The sequence below is a fragment of the Ammospiza nelsoni genome, chromosome 7 (assembly GCF_027579445.1).
Source record: "Ammospiza nelsoni isolate bAmmNel1 chromosome 7, bAmmNel1.pri, whole genome shotgun sequence".
NCBI lineage: Eukaryota > Metazoa > Chordata > Aves > Passeriformes > Passerellidae > Ammospiza > Ammospiza nelsoni.
In genome coordinates, this window is record NC_080639.1 from 14496601 (window position 1) to 14513248 (window position 16648).

The 16648-nt window shown below is 37.0% G+C and overlaps 1 protein-coding gene across 1 annotated transcript; it reads right to left on the reverse strand.

Moving 5' to 3' along the window:
• Positions 1-3208: 3208 nt before the first annotated feature.
• Positions 3209-16615, reverse strand: ZDBF2 (zinc finger DBF-type containing 2). Its single transcript, XM_059476164.1, has 8 exons — positions 16604-16615; positions 14434-14540; positions 13750-13801; positions 13139-13190; positions 12475-12580; positions 11513-11640; positions 5849-8429; positions 3209-5569 (listed from the first exon to the last, which is right to left on the reverse strand). Exons 2-8 carry the CDS (start codon positions 14533-14535, stop codon positions 5528-5530), a joined length of 3063 nt encoding a protein of 1020 aa, XP_059332147.1. The 5' UTR covers positions 14536-14540; positions 16604-16615; the 3' UTR covers positions 3209-5527.
• Positions 16616-16648: the final 33 nt, after the last annotated feature.

The window sequence follows — 16648 nt, forward strand, 5'->3', positions numbered from 1 at the left end:
CAAACTGCAATGATGATGTGTTCGTACGTTTCATGAAAAATGCTTCTGCACTCCAATAAATAATTATGACTTCCAGAACCATCAAAACACAATAATTATAACACTAATTACTCCAGTGAATCCCAATCCAACTAAAACTGTGCTATTAATTCCATCATAATTCTCAAACACACCAATTTGGACTGGATCTCCCTTCTACGCTCTATAAGCATATTGTTAATTGCTTTTATTTCCCATGAAAGAGCAAGCACCTGACTTAAACTTTGGTTATAGTATCATAGTTGTAACTCCATATGTTTAGATGGCTGAACAATTGTTTCTTTAATTAATCACTATTAAAGCACAGTATTAACTTCTTTCAGCCAACTACATAATACATGGATATTTTCAAGCATGTCCTGAAATTTTATGACTTACTAAGGCCTCAGGAAACCACATGTCTCTGCTTCTCAGCCATTTACTGATCTGACACATCTCTGTGTGTTGCTCCTGTAAAAAAATCACACTGGTTTAAACAGGCACTGCTACAAAGAGCAAATCACTAACAAATTTATAGAACAAGGTACTATACTGTGCAAGGTATTCCAGTAATGTGCTTACCATACTCTTAAAAGCATTATTGCACACAGTTTTGAAGAGAGTTCTGCCTGCCTTTATTTGGTCTATGATTACAGATGCCAAACTGTTTTGCATAAAGTAGAAAGCTGCTTAAGACTGTATTTCCAGCCCCTGCCCTCATATAGTAAGTGCAGATTCTCAAAAAACTCTTTAATGAGTAAGTGCTGTAGGCATCTGGCTTGCCATGTGGTTGGGGCTTCTTGGTTTCATGCTGCCAAATGAAGTTAGACATTTTAAATGCATCTGTCATCTTTTCAATGCCATCCTAGGGTGTCATTGCTTCAGCTGGCAGAGAATGGGATGAATCTTGCCTTCACTGAGTCAAGATATCACACCATTGTGAACAGTTGTTTCAATTATGACTGTCTGCCTTCATAGTAGTAGCTTACTCCATAGCATTCTGTTTGTGTTCTTTCCACAACAAATTATAGCAAATAGCTTCAAGGTAAACTCCAAGAATAAATAAACTCCAAAAGCACATATTCAGTCTTTATTTTATTAAAACAAGATTTGTTCTGCTGAAGGAATGAATGAATTTATAACTGCAAAACAAACAAGGAACAAAACCTTTGCTTCTGGGCATGCTCAGAACTATGCTATTACAAATTTTTCTGAAAAATATTATCAGGAATGGTGTAATTCAGCAGGTAAAATAATAAAGGCAAAAATTCAGTGATTTTAGTTACATTAGTGAAAGAGACACATTTTACTTTTCCTATCTGTCCCCAAAACACCAAAAGCTGAAAACCCCTTATTTCAGTATGAGTTCAGATTACTTTGTTCTCAGGCAGAATGACCCCAAAGGAAGAAGAAAGGAAAACCAACAAAGGAATCAAGAATCAGCATCCCACTCCTGTTTCACACCATTTAGTGAGGTAAAGCAGACTCCCAAGCACAGGAGCACCTGTGCCAACCTGCCCTCTGCACTTCAGACTGGGACAACATCCTCTTCTGTCACCTGTCACTGATTGACTTCTACACAGAATGTACTGCCCTGAAATTTAGCTCTTTACAACATAAAAAAAGAAATCCAAATACATGACTCAGAAAAACAATGGAAACAACAAATCTGAAATAAAATGAGCAGAAGATACAGAGAAAGAACATCCAGCAACACCACCGAACCAGTCTGTAGTATTGCTGTATCCTTACAAACCCATATTGTGTCAAATGACCACAGACAAAAGAGACAAAGAAGCAGATAAAAAATTACAACATCAAGCAAAATTATTGCAAAATATATTATCAATAACAACAACATGAAAACCACAAAACACATTCTCATTTGGGCACAAATTCAGCATGAAACTTAAAACACAATTTCAGATGTAGCTATAGGCTCATTATAAACAGAAATAACCTCATTTATCTGAGTCCCAGAGAAGGGTACTTTCATAACACAATTATGTGTGAACATTGGATACAAATGTGTCAGAAAGAACAAGAGAGCAAAAAATCCAATCAGAAAATTAACTGAAGAACTGCAAGGTGCAAGTGTCAGATATCTGAAGTTATGGGGGACTGCTATTTTATGTTTGGTTAGCCCCTGGCACAATATGACAGAGTCACACTTATGGTTCACAACCCTAATGAATAATAAACATCTATCTGCTTAGAATAAGACTGTTTTGAAATGTTGAATGAGTACTTTATGTGGAGAGAGACTTTTTAAAAATTATGAAACGTATAATAAAAACTACAAACTTACACATCAAAATTGCATATGTACTGAAGAAGAAATGGTAATATTTTTCTCAACTATTAAAGAAGGTACTGGTTCTAACTGCTGCCAATTTAATTCAAAAAGCATGAGCTTATTCCTCTCCACTCCAGCTCTTTTCTCGCTTCTCTATGTTAAGAGATGCAAACATACTGACAAAACCTCTTTGTCTACTAACATTAAAAGAACCCAGTCCCCCCCCAGCCAAAAAAAACCCACAAGCAAAAATAGAAACAAGATATATGACCCAAAAACAACCAACACACCCACCAATTTTGGAGAGAAAGTATTTCAGTTCTCAAGTTTGCCATTGCTGTGGACTTCACAACCATGTTTTGAAGTATTGGTCATGCTGCTAATGAAACAATGTTCTATTCCATAAGGGCAGAAATTCCATTACTTATCTAACAGGAAAGTGCTTGCCTATTTCTCAAGACCCCAGAATTTTCTCCTTCTTGCACATGATATTAAGTATCTTTTCAATATTTTGTTTTGCAAAATGCTCATAATTCTCATTCCAAAGCAGTTTCTGCTTTTGCTTCTCATATCACAGTCTTGCCTCTTTTTCCTAGTGGTCATCGAGCATGCACAGAAGAGGTTTCTGAATATTTGGAAGTGAGGCACAGATTAACATCCAAGCCTACAGTAAACCTTATTTTGACAATGTCAACCACACAAATGTTTCCAGACTTGTACCTCAAGTCTTATTCTTCTAATAAATTCTTACATACTTTTTTTTCATTTTTCTTTTTTTTTAAGGAAAATATATAGGTACTTATACTCTTATTTAAATATAACATTTTTCTTCTAAAAATCCCACCCTGATAAGAGGGTCTATTACCAAAAACAAAAGACATTACAGTCTAAAAATATTAGTAATTTTATAGTCCTCAACACATCTTTATTACTCAAGATTTCAAGGAAAAGTTGTGCACTGGAATAAGACAAATGTACACTGAATGAGTATGGAGAACAGTATTTTGACTCTAAACAAATACACACTAGTGTTCTTAAAGTACAATGTGCATTAAAACTTATTCACACACAGAATAATTCATGCTCTTCACGTGTGAAATACTGTGAAAAATAAGATGGAAGAAGTTAGATAGGAAAACATTCTTGTATCATAAAAATATGTTAGAATGGGACTTATCTATAGTTAAAGCTTTGCTTTAAAACAAACTTTATTTAAAAATCTTCTTTTTCTTTATCTAAAAATTAGCCTTTCTATAAAAACCATTCCTTTAAAACTTTGCTTTAAAAACATCAGTTTTATATTAGACAAAATATTAAATTATACAGGCACAATTAGTTGAGGGCTTTAAAAATTTATATTACAGCCCTTCATTTTCCAGTGACTTGCAATACAGTCATAAGATTCTGTGTCTACTGACAACCATAGGAAAATTTGTCCAAAGAAATCAACTCTTATATAAAAAATAAAATAAATTAAAACAAAACAAATAAAAAAATCTGTCAGACCATATTTGACTTGTAAAGGAACTTACTTTCCAGCTGACACATGCACATCTTTTATTTATCTTAGGAAATATGCATATACATTAAAAACATCCTCAAAATATTCTCTGAACATGTGGTTCATGATGACAGCTTTTATATTTCCTTCAGATACTGTATATTAAACCATTTCCAGGTCCACCTTTATCTCAGCCCAAATCTGTGACCCTTGGCATTTCAGAAAGAAGTGAATGAAGAATCAAGAATGGTTTTATTTTCTGGGGGAAAATGCACAGATATGTTCAATGCCAGAGACAGCAGGGTCTACTCTTTTCTATGTTTTTCTTGTGTTCTGAAAAATATACTGTACCACTAGAGAATTTATGAAGACCTTCAAGGTAAAATAGATTATATAATATATCAAACTGAAGATTTGAAAACCAAATCCTGGATTATGATGATGTTTAACTGCGTGCTTAATTTACTGGAAATGAACCATTAATCTTAGGTTTTAAAGCACAGAAACATCTGTGAGACTGGCTTTATGTCTCCTAACCACACCAAATAAACTGTCATCCTAACAACTATTAAAAATAAGCTAAAACACCATGGGTTTGGGGTTTTTTTCCATAAAACTATAGTAAATGGAACATCAGGAGCCAAACTTGAATCTCTGTGGAATACAATTTTTAGTCAATCAGGTTTTTTAACCAAATATTTGAACTCTAATACATTTAGATGGATGCTGTGTTAGGTTTATTTAAATATTTTACTGAAAATTTAGAAAGTTTGAACTCTAGTCCATAAAAATTTAACCAACACTACACCAAATAAAGCCAGAAAAGCACAGTACCCCAAACTCAAGGCTGACATTCTGAAACAACTTGCTGCTATTTGTTTGCATTATAACTTTTCCATCCCCCTCGCTAAGGAATGTGAAATTCACCTACAAACTTAATCAACAAGTTATTAAAAACAAAAATAAAAGCCCTCAAACATAACCCTGTACTTCTTTTAGAATTCAAGATTTCACTTCAGCTACCACCATCTGAACAGTCCCCTAAGGAGACATTTTTCCTTACCAGCATGGTCCATTATTGCTTGATGAGAGCCCACAGTGACTTTCAGTCAAAAAAAAAGAAGCTTTGGACATAATTTCAGGAACAAAGAAGTCAATACAAAAATGTGTAAAATTATATTTCATTTCAAGAAACCATTGAATTGATCTGAATTGTATCATACTGTATTCATTTTAATGCCATTCCACAGGCAAGTATATATTATGTGTTGAATTAGGTGCACGTATACACAAACACAAAATACATACACAGAATTCAGCCCTGATTGATGTGTTATCTTCATTAAATTTCTAGCATAGCAAGTGAGTCATCTTCTGCACTTTAGAATTACGTGAAAAAAATTTAAATAGGCACAATTAATTAACACAGCTTCTAAATTACCTTATTATAGTGCACTGTCACGCACTGATAATACCCTAATAACAATATGATACCATTCAAGGTCATTTTGCTGATGTACAGGTGAAGACTAGTAAATATGATTATAAGTGCTTTTAAATCAAATCCACAACTTCTGCAGCTTTACACAGTAGAACAGTGCAATACATTGTGTCCCCATATTCCAGGAACAAGAGCTGAGTTTACAGTTGTATTTATTTCACATTAGACTGGCTTTGCACTTTCTGGATCTCTAGCACTTCAACTGCATTGTCTATGGCCTTCTTTCTTCCTCCTTCCTTCTTCCAGGTGCTGGCTATAAAAAAAAAAAAGAAACAAAAAGTTCTTTTGGTAGCTAGCTCTCACCTGGTAGAACAAGACAGTTTCGAAGTAATGGTACAGCAGAGGTTCTTCTAGAGGGCCGGTTCACAGTGCCAGGATGACCCCGATCTCCACTGACTTCCCAGCTCCTGACTTTGGAGGAAGCTTGCTCTGGTTTCTTGGGAAAAGATTCTGATGTGACTTTCTGCCTTTTTTCAGGAATCCCTGTTACAACTGTTGAGTTCAGAAAGGCCCTTTTTGGTTTCCTCCTCACCTTTAATTTTTTAGCATCTGGCTTCTCTTTCTTAGGGTGCTTTCCCACTGTAGTTTTCCTTGTCTGGTACCTCTGGATGGAGAAAGCAGATTTCTGGGCACAAGGCTGAAGTTGTCTTCTCATACCCTCTTTCTGCTGTTTTTTAGTTCTGGACGTTTGTTTGCCTGTGGTTACTCTGTTTCCTCTCCTCTCAAGAGTACATCTGACAGACTTAGATCCTGCAGCCTTTCTGGAAAAAACTGGTTCTTTGTTAGTGCCTTCTTTTCTCTTCCATATTGCTTTTGGAGTCTCCCTCTCTGACCACTCACTCCTGATGGAGGTCAGAGGAGTTTTGGTAATTCTATTAAATGGAATTAATCTACAATCTCCTTCTATCACAGAGTTCAAAGGTGAAATGATTAGGTGTTTAAAAGAGTTCTCAGATACAAGACAATCTGTTTTTTCTGTGGCAACAGATGGTCCATCTGCCTTTTGACTTGAGGCTGCATCATTCCCTTTATCTCGATCTGGCAGGAAAGATGCTGAAGAAGAACTACAGAAGTCTGACCGATTGAGTGACTTTGATGGTGTGCTTTCTCTCTGTGTATCAGCTAGTTTCTTCATGTTTGCATCAAAGCTGAGACTTCTGAAAAGCTGTCGAACATGAGAGGGCTTTTTGGCCTTTTCTCCAACTGTACTCTTAGGAGGTGTTTTCAGAATTCTATTTGTCAGTGGGTCATAATATTTGAGAGAACATTGTTTGTATTTATATCTTACAGAGTCCTTGCTATCTGTGGAGTGATGGTTTTTCCTCATTTTGGGAATATCTATAGGTTTACCTTTGCACTGTTTTACCTCTGGGCATGAGAGTACATACACCACTGTCTTGGGCTGTACAGGACTCATGATCTTGCTATAGGACTCTGGAAGTTTAAGGGCACATAGTCTAGTTTTCATGTTTGGAGTTTTTTCATTCTCCAGACATGCAATGCTTGCTTGCTGATCAGCTGGATCAGATTCCCTTCTAGACATTTTCCTTTTTGCCACAGGGTAGTTCAGCAGACTTGTTTGGGTGCCATGGCTGACTTTAACCACCTGACACCTTGAAGCCAGGCGCCATGTCCTTTTCCTAGGCATTTTTACAATTTGTGGGTTGCATAGTGTATCTGAGGCTAAAGACGGGTTATCAAAATCAGAGCCACCACTTAAAGCATCATTAAATTCTGGCAGTGCTTTAACTGGTGCACTTTCTGTTCTATTACCCTCAATAATATTGATCCTTTTTTCATCCTTCTGCTTTTTTTTCTTCATTCTCTTCCCTGTACAATTAGCTGAGGATTCACTGTTAAAGTAGCAGCGAAAACGACCTTCCCTGAAATCACGCACAAGTTCTTCAATTTTTATATCATCTTCATACATTATTTGAGACCAAGTTTTTCCCACAAAAGAAGGAGGCACGTGAGGCAGGGCTGGAAGAACTGGTTCTTCGGTATGAACTACAACGTCCTTTTTCACTGCTTCTATTTTCTCTAATGACTCAGTTTTTAAAACAGAAGAGAGCTGTGTTCCATAGTCCTTATCTTGCAAACATACTTGGACCTCTTTCAGGAATTCTATATCTTTTATAGCTGCCTTGGGTAAATCTGTTCCTACCTGGATTGGTGCATCACAGTCAAAACTCATTTCAGAGCCCTCTAAATTAGTATGGTCCAGAAGTGATGAAAAAGGTACACTGGGATTATTCTCTTTTTTGAAACAAATTTCTTCAGATGTAGTTTCATGGCAGTATTTCACAATTACATCTTCAATAGTTTCATCCACTGAACTTTCATCCTGTCTGTTTGTCTTTATGTTTTTGCATCTTGCTAGCTGTGGGGATGTCCCAGGATCTAGGGAGATGCTGATACCCACAGTATCCCTGAGATGGAGATCAGACACCAAAGTTTCATCCTGAGTTCGTAAACTATCTCGCTTTGAGAGAGATTGACCTGAGGTAATAAAGGAAGAATTGCTGTGGCTGTGTGTAGGATTCTGATGAGAAACTGAAGGGCATTTTGGGTGAACCAGTGCTGGAGCAGGATTCAAGCGTGGGTTCAATAACACATCCCTACTGCAGACCTCCACTGCTCTTTCATCACATCCTCTTCGCAGAAACAGATTTGATGCTGCCAAATCCCTAACATTTTTTCCTGTTCTAGGATTAACAGAGGAACTGTGGCTTGTAGGACTGAGAGAAAACTGCTGAGGTACAGGGCTCACAGCTGTAGACTGACCTTCATGGCTATGACCTGCAATTCGGGCATGTTTCAGATTTACCCATTTCTTATCACTACAAATGCCAGCAGGCTGCTGGGATATCCCTGGAACACGTTCCTGGCCTCTTTGAAGTTTTTGAAAACCTGCTTGCATAACAGAAGTTTTCTTTGTGCCCTCATGAGACAGGCATGGAACAGAAGAGCCTATATCATGAACAGACTCCTGGTCTTTGCTGGAAATCTCCTGTTTCTCACTATTCTTCTTTTTCTGCATCTCTTCTGAGGACAGGCAAGAAATCCTAGGAGGCTCCAGAGTGACGGGGAATGGCATGTCATCATAGGTTGGTCTAAAGGGGAGGGAAGAAAAACCAGTTTAGATAAATACTGTAAATATGCTAAAAATGGTTCAAACAACAGCAGTGTGGGGGTTTTTTATGAGTCATTACCTAGACTGCATCACCTTTAATGAACAAACTGAAATAACTACAGTTGTTCTATGTATCTCAGAGATATTCAATTTTTTTAAATTATGGAGGGGAAAATGCTCCACAAAGCTAAAGATAACAATTTGGGCATTAGTTTAGCCCCCTCTTTATGCAATCATCAATTAAGAATGGCCAAACATAGATTACAATAATTTTATAAATACAGCACAGCAGAAAAAGTAAAGATATCTGGATATTTCCTTTGTTTGAAGTGCTAAGCCTTTAAACTTTCATAGAGGTGATTTCACTGATCATACTATCATTACTTAAAATTGAGCTTTGTAGAGAAATGGAACCTAATAAATGGAACATAATAATAGGACACAGCATAAAACCATTGTTGAGTATAAATGCCCTTTTCCCTACAAAACATGGCTGCCTGATAGGAACTCTGCACATGTGGCCATGGAATTCCATGTTTACTGTTTCTCACAGACACCACAGCTTCTGACTCACTCCTGCAAGAAGCCAAGTTAGGATTGTTCAGCCTTGCTGTGACAACAGATTTTTTTATATATTCTGTAAGTGGCAGTTCTGTCTTTAAGACTGCCTCAAACACAAGGGTTTGTGTCTTCCAGAATCAACACAGCTAGCAGATATGAACTATTTTTCCTATGCAACACAGAAACCCACAAGGCAGCCAGTGTGTAGCAGCCAGGCAAATTCAATGGAAACAATTTTTAAAATATGTAAATATAACTGAAGAAGAGAATATTATGTTTCACTCAAAAATTATAACCATCTTGTGAGACCCAAATGGATGCTTACTTTAATACATGGCAGACATCAGCTAAAAGAAGTACTGTGAACAAATTTTATAGTCACAGTACAGTAATTTCCTTGGTTATATAACTGAGACTACATACGTTAAGGCATAGAGGACTGAGTAAGCAAGAGAAATCTCATATAATGAAACATTTAAAAAGAATTATTACTATATGAATGCAAAGTAATCAAATACATCAGATGATCAAACAATGCCTATCATCTGAAATGCTGCTTTGCCCTAGCATGAATTCTTGGTGACCTAAGCTCTGAAATAGGACCTAAAGGGAATGCCAGATGCAACAGAATTAATCTTTTAACTTCCTAACATCAGGGCTCTTCCATCTTTGTGCAAAACATCTTTGCATCCTGGCACCTGGACCTTGCTGAAAGACTGAATATAAAATTAGATAGATTTTCATATGGAGAAACTATAACAAACTCCTAGGTCTCTAGCTCAGTTTACAGCCTACAAGCACTTCTCAAAAATTACTTTTAAGCAAATGTCCCTGGGGGAAGAGAACAGAACAAGAGTTTTATGTAGTTAGGAACTTTTAACAGTTTTGCTACAAATTACCCCCTTAAGCAGAATGAAGATTTACTTTCTAAAATGCTCAATACTATTTCCTTAGGTAAAAAACTTACATACCAAGTGTTTGGAGGAAGAAATTATTTGATGGTTTGTGGGTGTTTGGTTTTGTTTTGTTTTTTTACTGGGGGAGAACAACAATATCCTTTGAAATTCAGTATAAGGCAAAGCTCTGGTGAATTTTTCCTTTCTCCACATAACTACTAGGTATACTGGTTCTGTAAAACAAATCAAGTCTTACAAATATTTCCATAATCTTTTAAAATTACACATAAAGATCCCTTTTATGAATTCGGCTAAACAGCAAAAACAGGTATTTAAAGAACTTGTGAAACTGTATAAAAACCCAAGTGTTTTAACATGAGAAAGAAGAGAAGCAAAATCTTACCTCAAGTGTCAGTTAAGACCATAACTTTCTTTTCAGAGCAGGACCACAGCATAAATCTATTCATGCTTTCTTTGCCATCTTTGCTTTACTTCCTCCAAACTCTGTCTAGATTTGCGATTACTTACCACTCCTTCCTCCAACTTAATCTAGATTTTGTATATTATTTTTCTCACTCTATTCCTTCTACCAGCAACTTAGAGGAACCTGGGTAGATGGTTTTTCCTTGTTAGTAGGTTTTGTTCATCAAACCTTGTATTAGTAACACCTCCAGAGAAGCCTGACTTAAAGTGAATCCTGTATTTTATCCACAGCAAAAAATGCTGAATGTTCTTGATAGTGTGATAAAATCTGTTTATTTAAGATGGGAGGACAATTTATTTACTTGTAGTGATGTGTACATCATATCCTGGGCTAGTCTGGCATAGACATGCATATTAGTTAGTTCTGGCATATCCCTGATAATACCAATGAGTGCTTTCAGACAAAACACCCTTCTGCTTATTTGTCAAGACACATGGCAGAGTTGCATATTGAGAAACACTGTACTGTACTGGGATCAAACTGGGCTTTTTGTCTGCCTTTCAAAACACTACAAATGAGGTTTAATGGATTTTCCTTCATCTACAGAGAAAAATTTAACACACTGATCCTCTTATCACTTTTGAAACATGCACATGATAAATAAAGAGAACTTTTAAAATTTGAGCATTAATGAATTGGCCAATTAATGTAATTCAAGTATTAACTGAACAGGCAAACTGTTAATGAAAAAATAAACATGTAAATACTTACCTGACATAATCAACAAACTAAAATTATACGCCCTTTCAAAACATACATTAAATATACTGCTAAGCATATATATATATGTAAGGCCCAGAATTAAAATATTTAGAATAAAACACAAAAAGCTCAAGTTTTAAGAACTTGTAAATGCATGTGAGATTGTACAATCTGCCATTGTAAGTGCTGACCTATATATTCCTTCTTTTTAAGGTCTTCATATTTAAAAGCTATTAGTGGTGGTGTTTCAAATCTATAACTAGTGAAGTTTTGTCGTCATATAAACAGCAATTGTCTCCATTGAGCAAGTTTCACCTCAAATGAGCCAAATTTACTGCTCAGCAGTAGAATAAACACAGGAATTCATAACACATGCATTCCACTTACACATATTAAAATAAAAAGCCTTCTGTATTATACCTGCTGTCATGGTATCTGTGGGGATGATGCTGCAAAACATCTTGAAGGAAACGCTCCATCAAGCTACTGGTACCCGTACGATTCCTACAGTATGTTGTAAAATGTCTGTGCTGGGAGCTGAAAATGTGCTGGGGAAAGATGCAACAGATGATTAGTCTAATACTACTGCTAACATACAGGCCTAGTCCTAAAAATTCCTTCCCAGGTTAAACATTACACCATTGCTATGAAAATATTTAAATAAAAAGAAAAATCTTCTTTTACTATTTTAAAATCTTAATTGAGATTTTAAAGTATGTTTAGGCAGTCTCAAATAATACTAAAAGGTATTGAAGTATCTTTCTGAGTTGGAACTTAAATTAGTGGTTCTGGTAGCTGCTGACAAATCTCTTCTACTTAGTACAAATACTCTCACAAATCAGCTGCTCACAAGTCTCTTAACCAGAACAAATACTATAAATATATGTATAAATTACTTATAATATTCTTGAACTTAACATGAGCAAACATCCTGCAATTCACTCAAATTAACAAGAATTTTCTTAAGTGCAAAAGATTAAATAGGCTTCTACCTTCTCATTTAAAAAGTCTGTAAGACAGGAGACTGACAAAAGAACTGAAAACAGTTGATCAAATGTCTCCAGCCTTGATATTGAAGATATTACTATAACCCTAGTACTTTAAAATATATAGAGATCTCAAGATTAAAGACACAGAGAAAATCATAATGGGTGCAATGTGTGGCACTTCAGAAAAGCAGCTGTGTGCCACTCCATCAGCATGTTCTACAAGAGGTAACAAATAAGCAAGGGATCTTCCTGAGGGCACATATCGTGCAATTCACAAACAGCTCATTTTTCACTCAGTATTGGTTGTGTGGTGTAGAAACTGATATTTATGAGTTGATAAAGCCTTAGGTACTCCTTGCTATCTGCTGCCAAATCATGGAGAAGCTGCCTCACCTGTTCCAGATTACTGTAGTGTACATGGCAACAGTTGCAGTACCCTTGTCTACTTTGCACAGTGGATGCTCCAGGCCGAGGATGTTCTTGTCCTCTTCTGTGTAAACTGAAAGAAGCAGGTAATATTGTCAAGGCGTGTTGTGTTGTTTAATCCAGGTCCTTGGCATTGAAATTCTGAATATCTATCTTACTACACAGATGGGAAAAATTTGCAAGATAAATGGTTCCATTTTAGAACTGTAATGGTGAGACTATGCATTTTAAAGTATTCTCAAGCAAATTTCACTAAAAAACCTTTTTCTTAAATTCAGAACAAAGGATAACAGCTTAAAGGCACAGTTAGCTGAAATCTGAAAATAATTGCTTCTAAAGAAAAAGGCATTTTTTTCTTTTCATTCGTCTGTTTGTTAGTATTTTAAAATAAAAGAAGACAAAAAACACTTGACACCCACACGGTAGTTTGGGGCACTACAACATGCCTTCCCCACAGTTTTTACCAGTGCATGGGTGTAAGATACAAAGGACCTCCAATCATACACTTAATCCATTTTGTGTCACTGTCATCCATTACACAAATTAACAGATGAGGCTGAAAAGCAGATTCTTCCCATTTTACTTTGGTAAGCAGTAAGCTGGATGCCAGTTAGATCATCACCTAACTTACCTGCTACTGCTGTCCTGTCGTGGAGAGCCCTCAGCACCATGTCTTTGGATTCCTACAGAAAAAAAAAAAAAACAACCAAGAAATAAACCAACCAAACACACATGTACAGAAGACAAAAACCAATAGAGTATCAAGGAGATGGAGAGTTTTACCTGCATCTAGCTACTTCTCTTACATTGCATTTGTCAAAACTACTATTTTAAAGGGATATAAAAGTTTTAGTAAGTTCAAAAAAGTCTTTTGTTTGTAAAGTTCATCCAACAACTTCATAAAATAAGCTTTACTCTTTCATAGCTGAGGTGAGTGAGTTTTTCTACTGATTTGTCCGGGTTCAAGACTTGGCAGTCTACATTGGTACTGCAACACCCATGATTACTGAGACAAAATGTAAAGTGTCTCAAACAGCTAACAACAGGACAAGAGAATTACACCTACATGGAAACTTTGTGGATGATTCAGAAGTCACTCCTTCCATCTAAGTTCCATAATGAAATTTAAGAAATCAAAGTAAGCAATTGAACTACAAGATGAGCTAATACTTCTATTGATAGTTATCACATTTTTAAATGTAACTGCAACAAAAACTTCTTTGAACTTTTTGAACTTCTTACCTTGTGCTGAAGAAGCAGAAGCTTCATCAGATCGTTTGATTCTCTCAAACATCTGTAAGTAAAAAATTTTTAAAGTCAGTAATTTTAAAAATTAATTTTAAAAAATTTTAAAGTCAGTAATTTTAAAGACATTTTAAAGACTGAAGCTCTTCCTTCAGTCCAAGCTTCTTTAAAAGCACTAAACTGTTTCAGCTATAGACCAATACCTGATTTAAATGAAGCTGCATTCTAAAAAGAAACTTCTGCTTTACTAGGTTACCCTAATATTACATTTAGCAATATCTTTTAGCTTTGATAGAAGAGGCTAACTTTTAATTAATGAAATCAAATCCTATACTTATGAGCAGAGCACACACTCTGTTAGGTTATTAAGCAGTAACCTTGTCAAATTAACTTAATTACTTAATTTCCTAAGTTGCCTTAACAATTAAGACGAGAGATATATGTAAGAAAACCCATATGAGACCTATACAACACAAAGTCATTATCTAGGCTGGAAAAGGAAGCCTTACTACTCAAAAGATCTGCCAATCAAATTTGAATCTCACAATTTTAAATAAAAATATGACTGCAGCAACAAGCAGTTATGTGCTTTAGAGTGTCCAAACACAAAGGACTTCCAGGTGTCACACAGGCCTTTTATGCTACGGAATGTAAACATTAAATCAGCTTTCTAGTACCTACCTTAGAGACACCAGCCTTCCTCATGCACCAAAGCTGACTCCAGACTAGCAAGCAATAGATGTCAAACAGGAGGCCATTTGCAGTGCAGGACACTTCTCTCATCCCATCTGGCAACATGGAAGTTAAAGAGCCTTTTGAAATAACATTAATAATGCATGTTTTCCATGCCCTAAGGCATGTAAATTTTTCTGTACCATTTTGCAAACAGTTGAACAAATGGATAAATCTTTTTGAAGTCTACAGCACATCTTTTTTTAATATGGAAGTAATTTTGACAGTCTTTCCTATATAAATGTTAACCATTCCTTCTGGAATAACTTTGTTTCTTCTTTCTTCCTCATGGGCCCTGTGTACTAAACACTGTTGTCCTTTCTGAGACTATGCACTGCTCATGATAAAATACTTGAGCTGTTATAGCAGTTATGGTCAGAAGGAATATCTTAATAGCTTATCTTAATAGCTCAACTTTGAACAGCCCCCCCCAACATAATCCACCAAAACACCAAACTCCTTCTACTTCCGATTGTGTTACAATTTATGTAATAATAATAAAAAACAAAATAAACAAGAAACCCCAGCTCTTCCAATAAACCTTTTCATCTGGCAGCTGAGAAAAGGTTTTTTGACAGACCAACTGATCTCAATAGTCCTGTTCTATTTCCTATACACTGCCAGGATCTGAAAGAAAGTGAAGGAAAAACACAGAAAACTATCCCTCATGAGGGATGCCTTATGTAACATCACTTGTTCTACCTGCTTGAAGTCAACTTCCGGCTATTTTAAGTCTTACTGCAGACATACAATGTTGTGATAAAGCTACAAGTGTGGCAAGTGTAGCAACCACGGGTGAGGCAGTCAGGCAGCTCCACAGCCAGCAGGGGACACCACAACCATTCATCCCCACCCACTGCTCCAAAAGGAGATTAAAGTCACACCAACGTTTAGTTTCATCTCAAAGATGCTGAGGAGTGGTAACTGCAGTGTGTGGAAAATCTGTTGTCTTAGAGGAGTTTCTTAGAGGAAAACCTATTCTCTTTATATTAGTCTTTTGAAAAACCCCAAGTGTACAGGATATCCAGCTTGCCTACCATCTGAAGTTAAGCTTAACCCACAAGCTAATAAAATTAAGGAAACCTACTATGTAGATGCCTTGTTTATGTTGCCAAAATCTGGACTGCCTGAGAGTCTTATTTTTTTTTAAAACAGGGACTACAGCTATAAATCCACAAAGGATTTTTCAGATGTCCAAGGAAAGACTGCATAATTCTGCCTTGGTTAAGATATTTACAGTTGCAACTATCTTAAACTGTTGGATTAAGAGTAAATAAATACTACCTGTTCAAGATAAATGTTAAATATTTTACAACCAAAAAAATCCTTTCAATTGTAACAAATGTATAAACAACCAGTTACATGCAGAAATATTATATGACTTTGTAAAACTCTAATCAAGCTATTTTAGCAGCTGTCTCTAAAACCAATGCTTCATTTTGGCTTCATTGAACTACTCTGTGTACAGCAGGTAGAGAATGAAAATCTTCAATCATATTTAATAACACAACCAAAAGGTATGAAGCACATTAAAATTTTAAAAAATATTTTAAAAGAAAAAAAATCAGCGCTGTATTTTGATAGTATTTGGGCGTCAAAGGCATCAGATAAACTCTCCAGAGTGTCAAGAGGGACTCTCCAGACAGTGTCACACTTGCACCGCAACAAGTAAAATAAAAAGGGTGAAAAGGCAATAAAAACTGCTCCTCGAAATACACCCTATGAACACCTCAGCCCCCGCTTCACCTGAGAGCAGCTGCGCCGGGCAGGGAGGGGAGAACAAGTCCCTCCCCTAAGCAGAGGCACAGGCAAGTGCCTTCCCACAGCGCTACCACAGCAGGGAGGGAGGCGGCAGCTCCGCTCAGGAGCGGCCTCTGCCCTGTGGCCTCACCGCAAGGCGCGGGTCCGGTCCCGTCCCGGCTGCACCGAGCCCGCGGTGCCCGCCTGGCCCGCCGCTCGAGGCGGAGAGGGGCCGGGGCCGGCTGTGCCCGCGGGAGCTCCGCCCGCCCCGCCCCGCGCCGCCGGGAGCCGCCACCCGCGGCCGGGCGCTGAGGGGCCGCTGAGGCGGTCGAGCACTCGTCCGCCCGCTCCCGGTTCCCCGCTACCGGCGCCGGCTCACCTCCATCATTCCCCGCTCGCTCTCCAGTGCCGCCCTGGGGTCAAG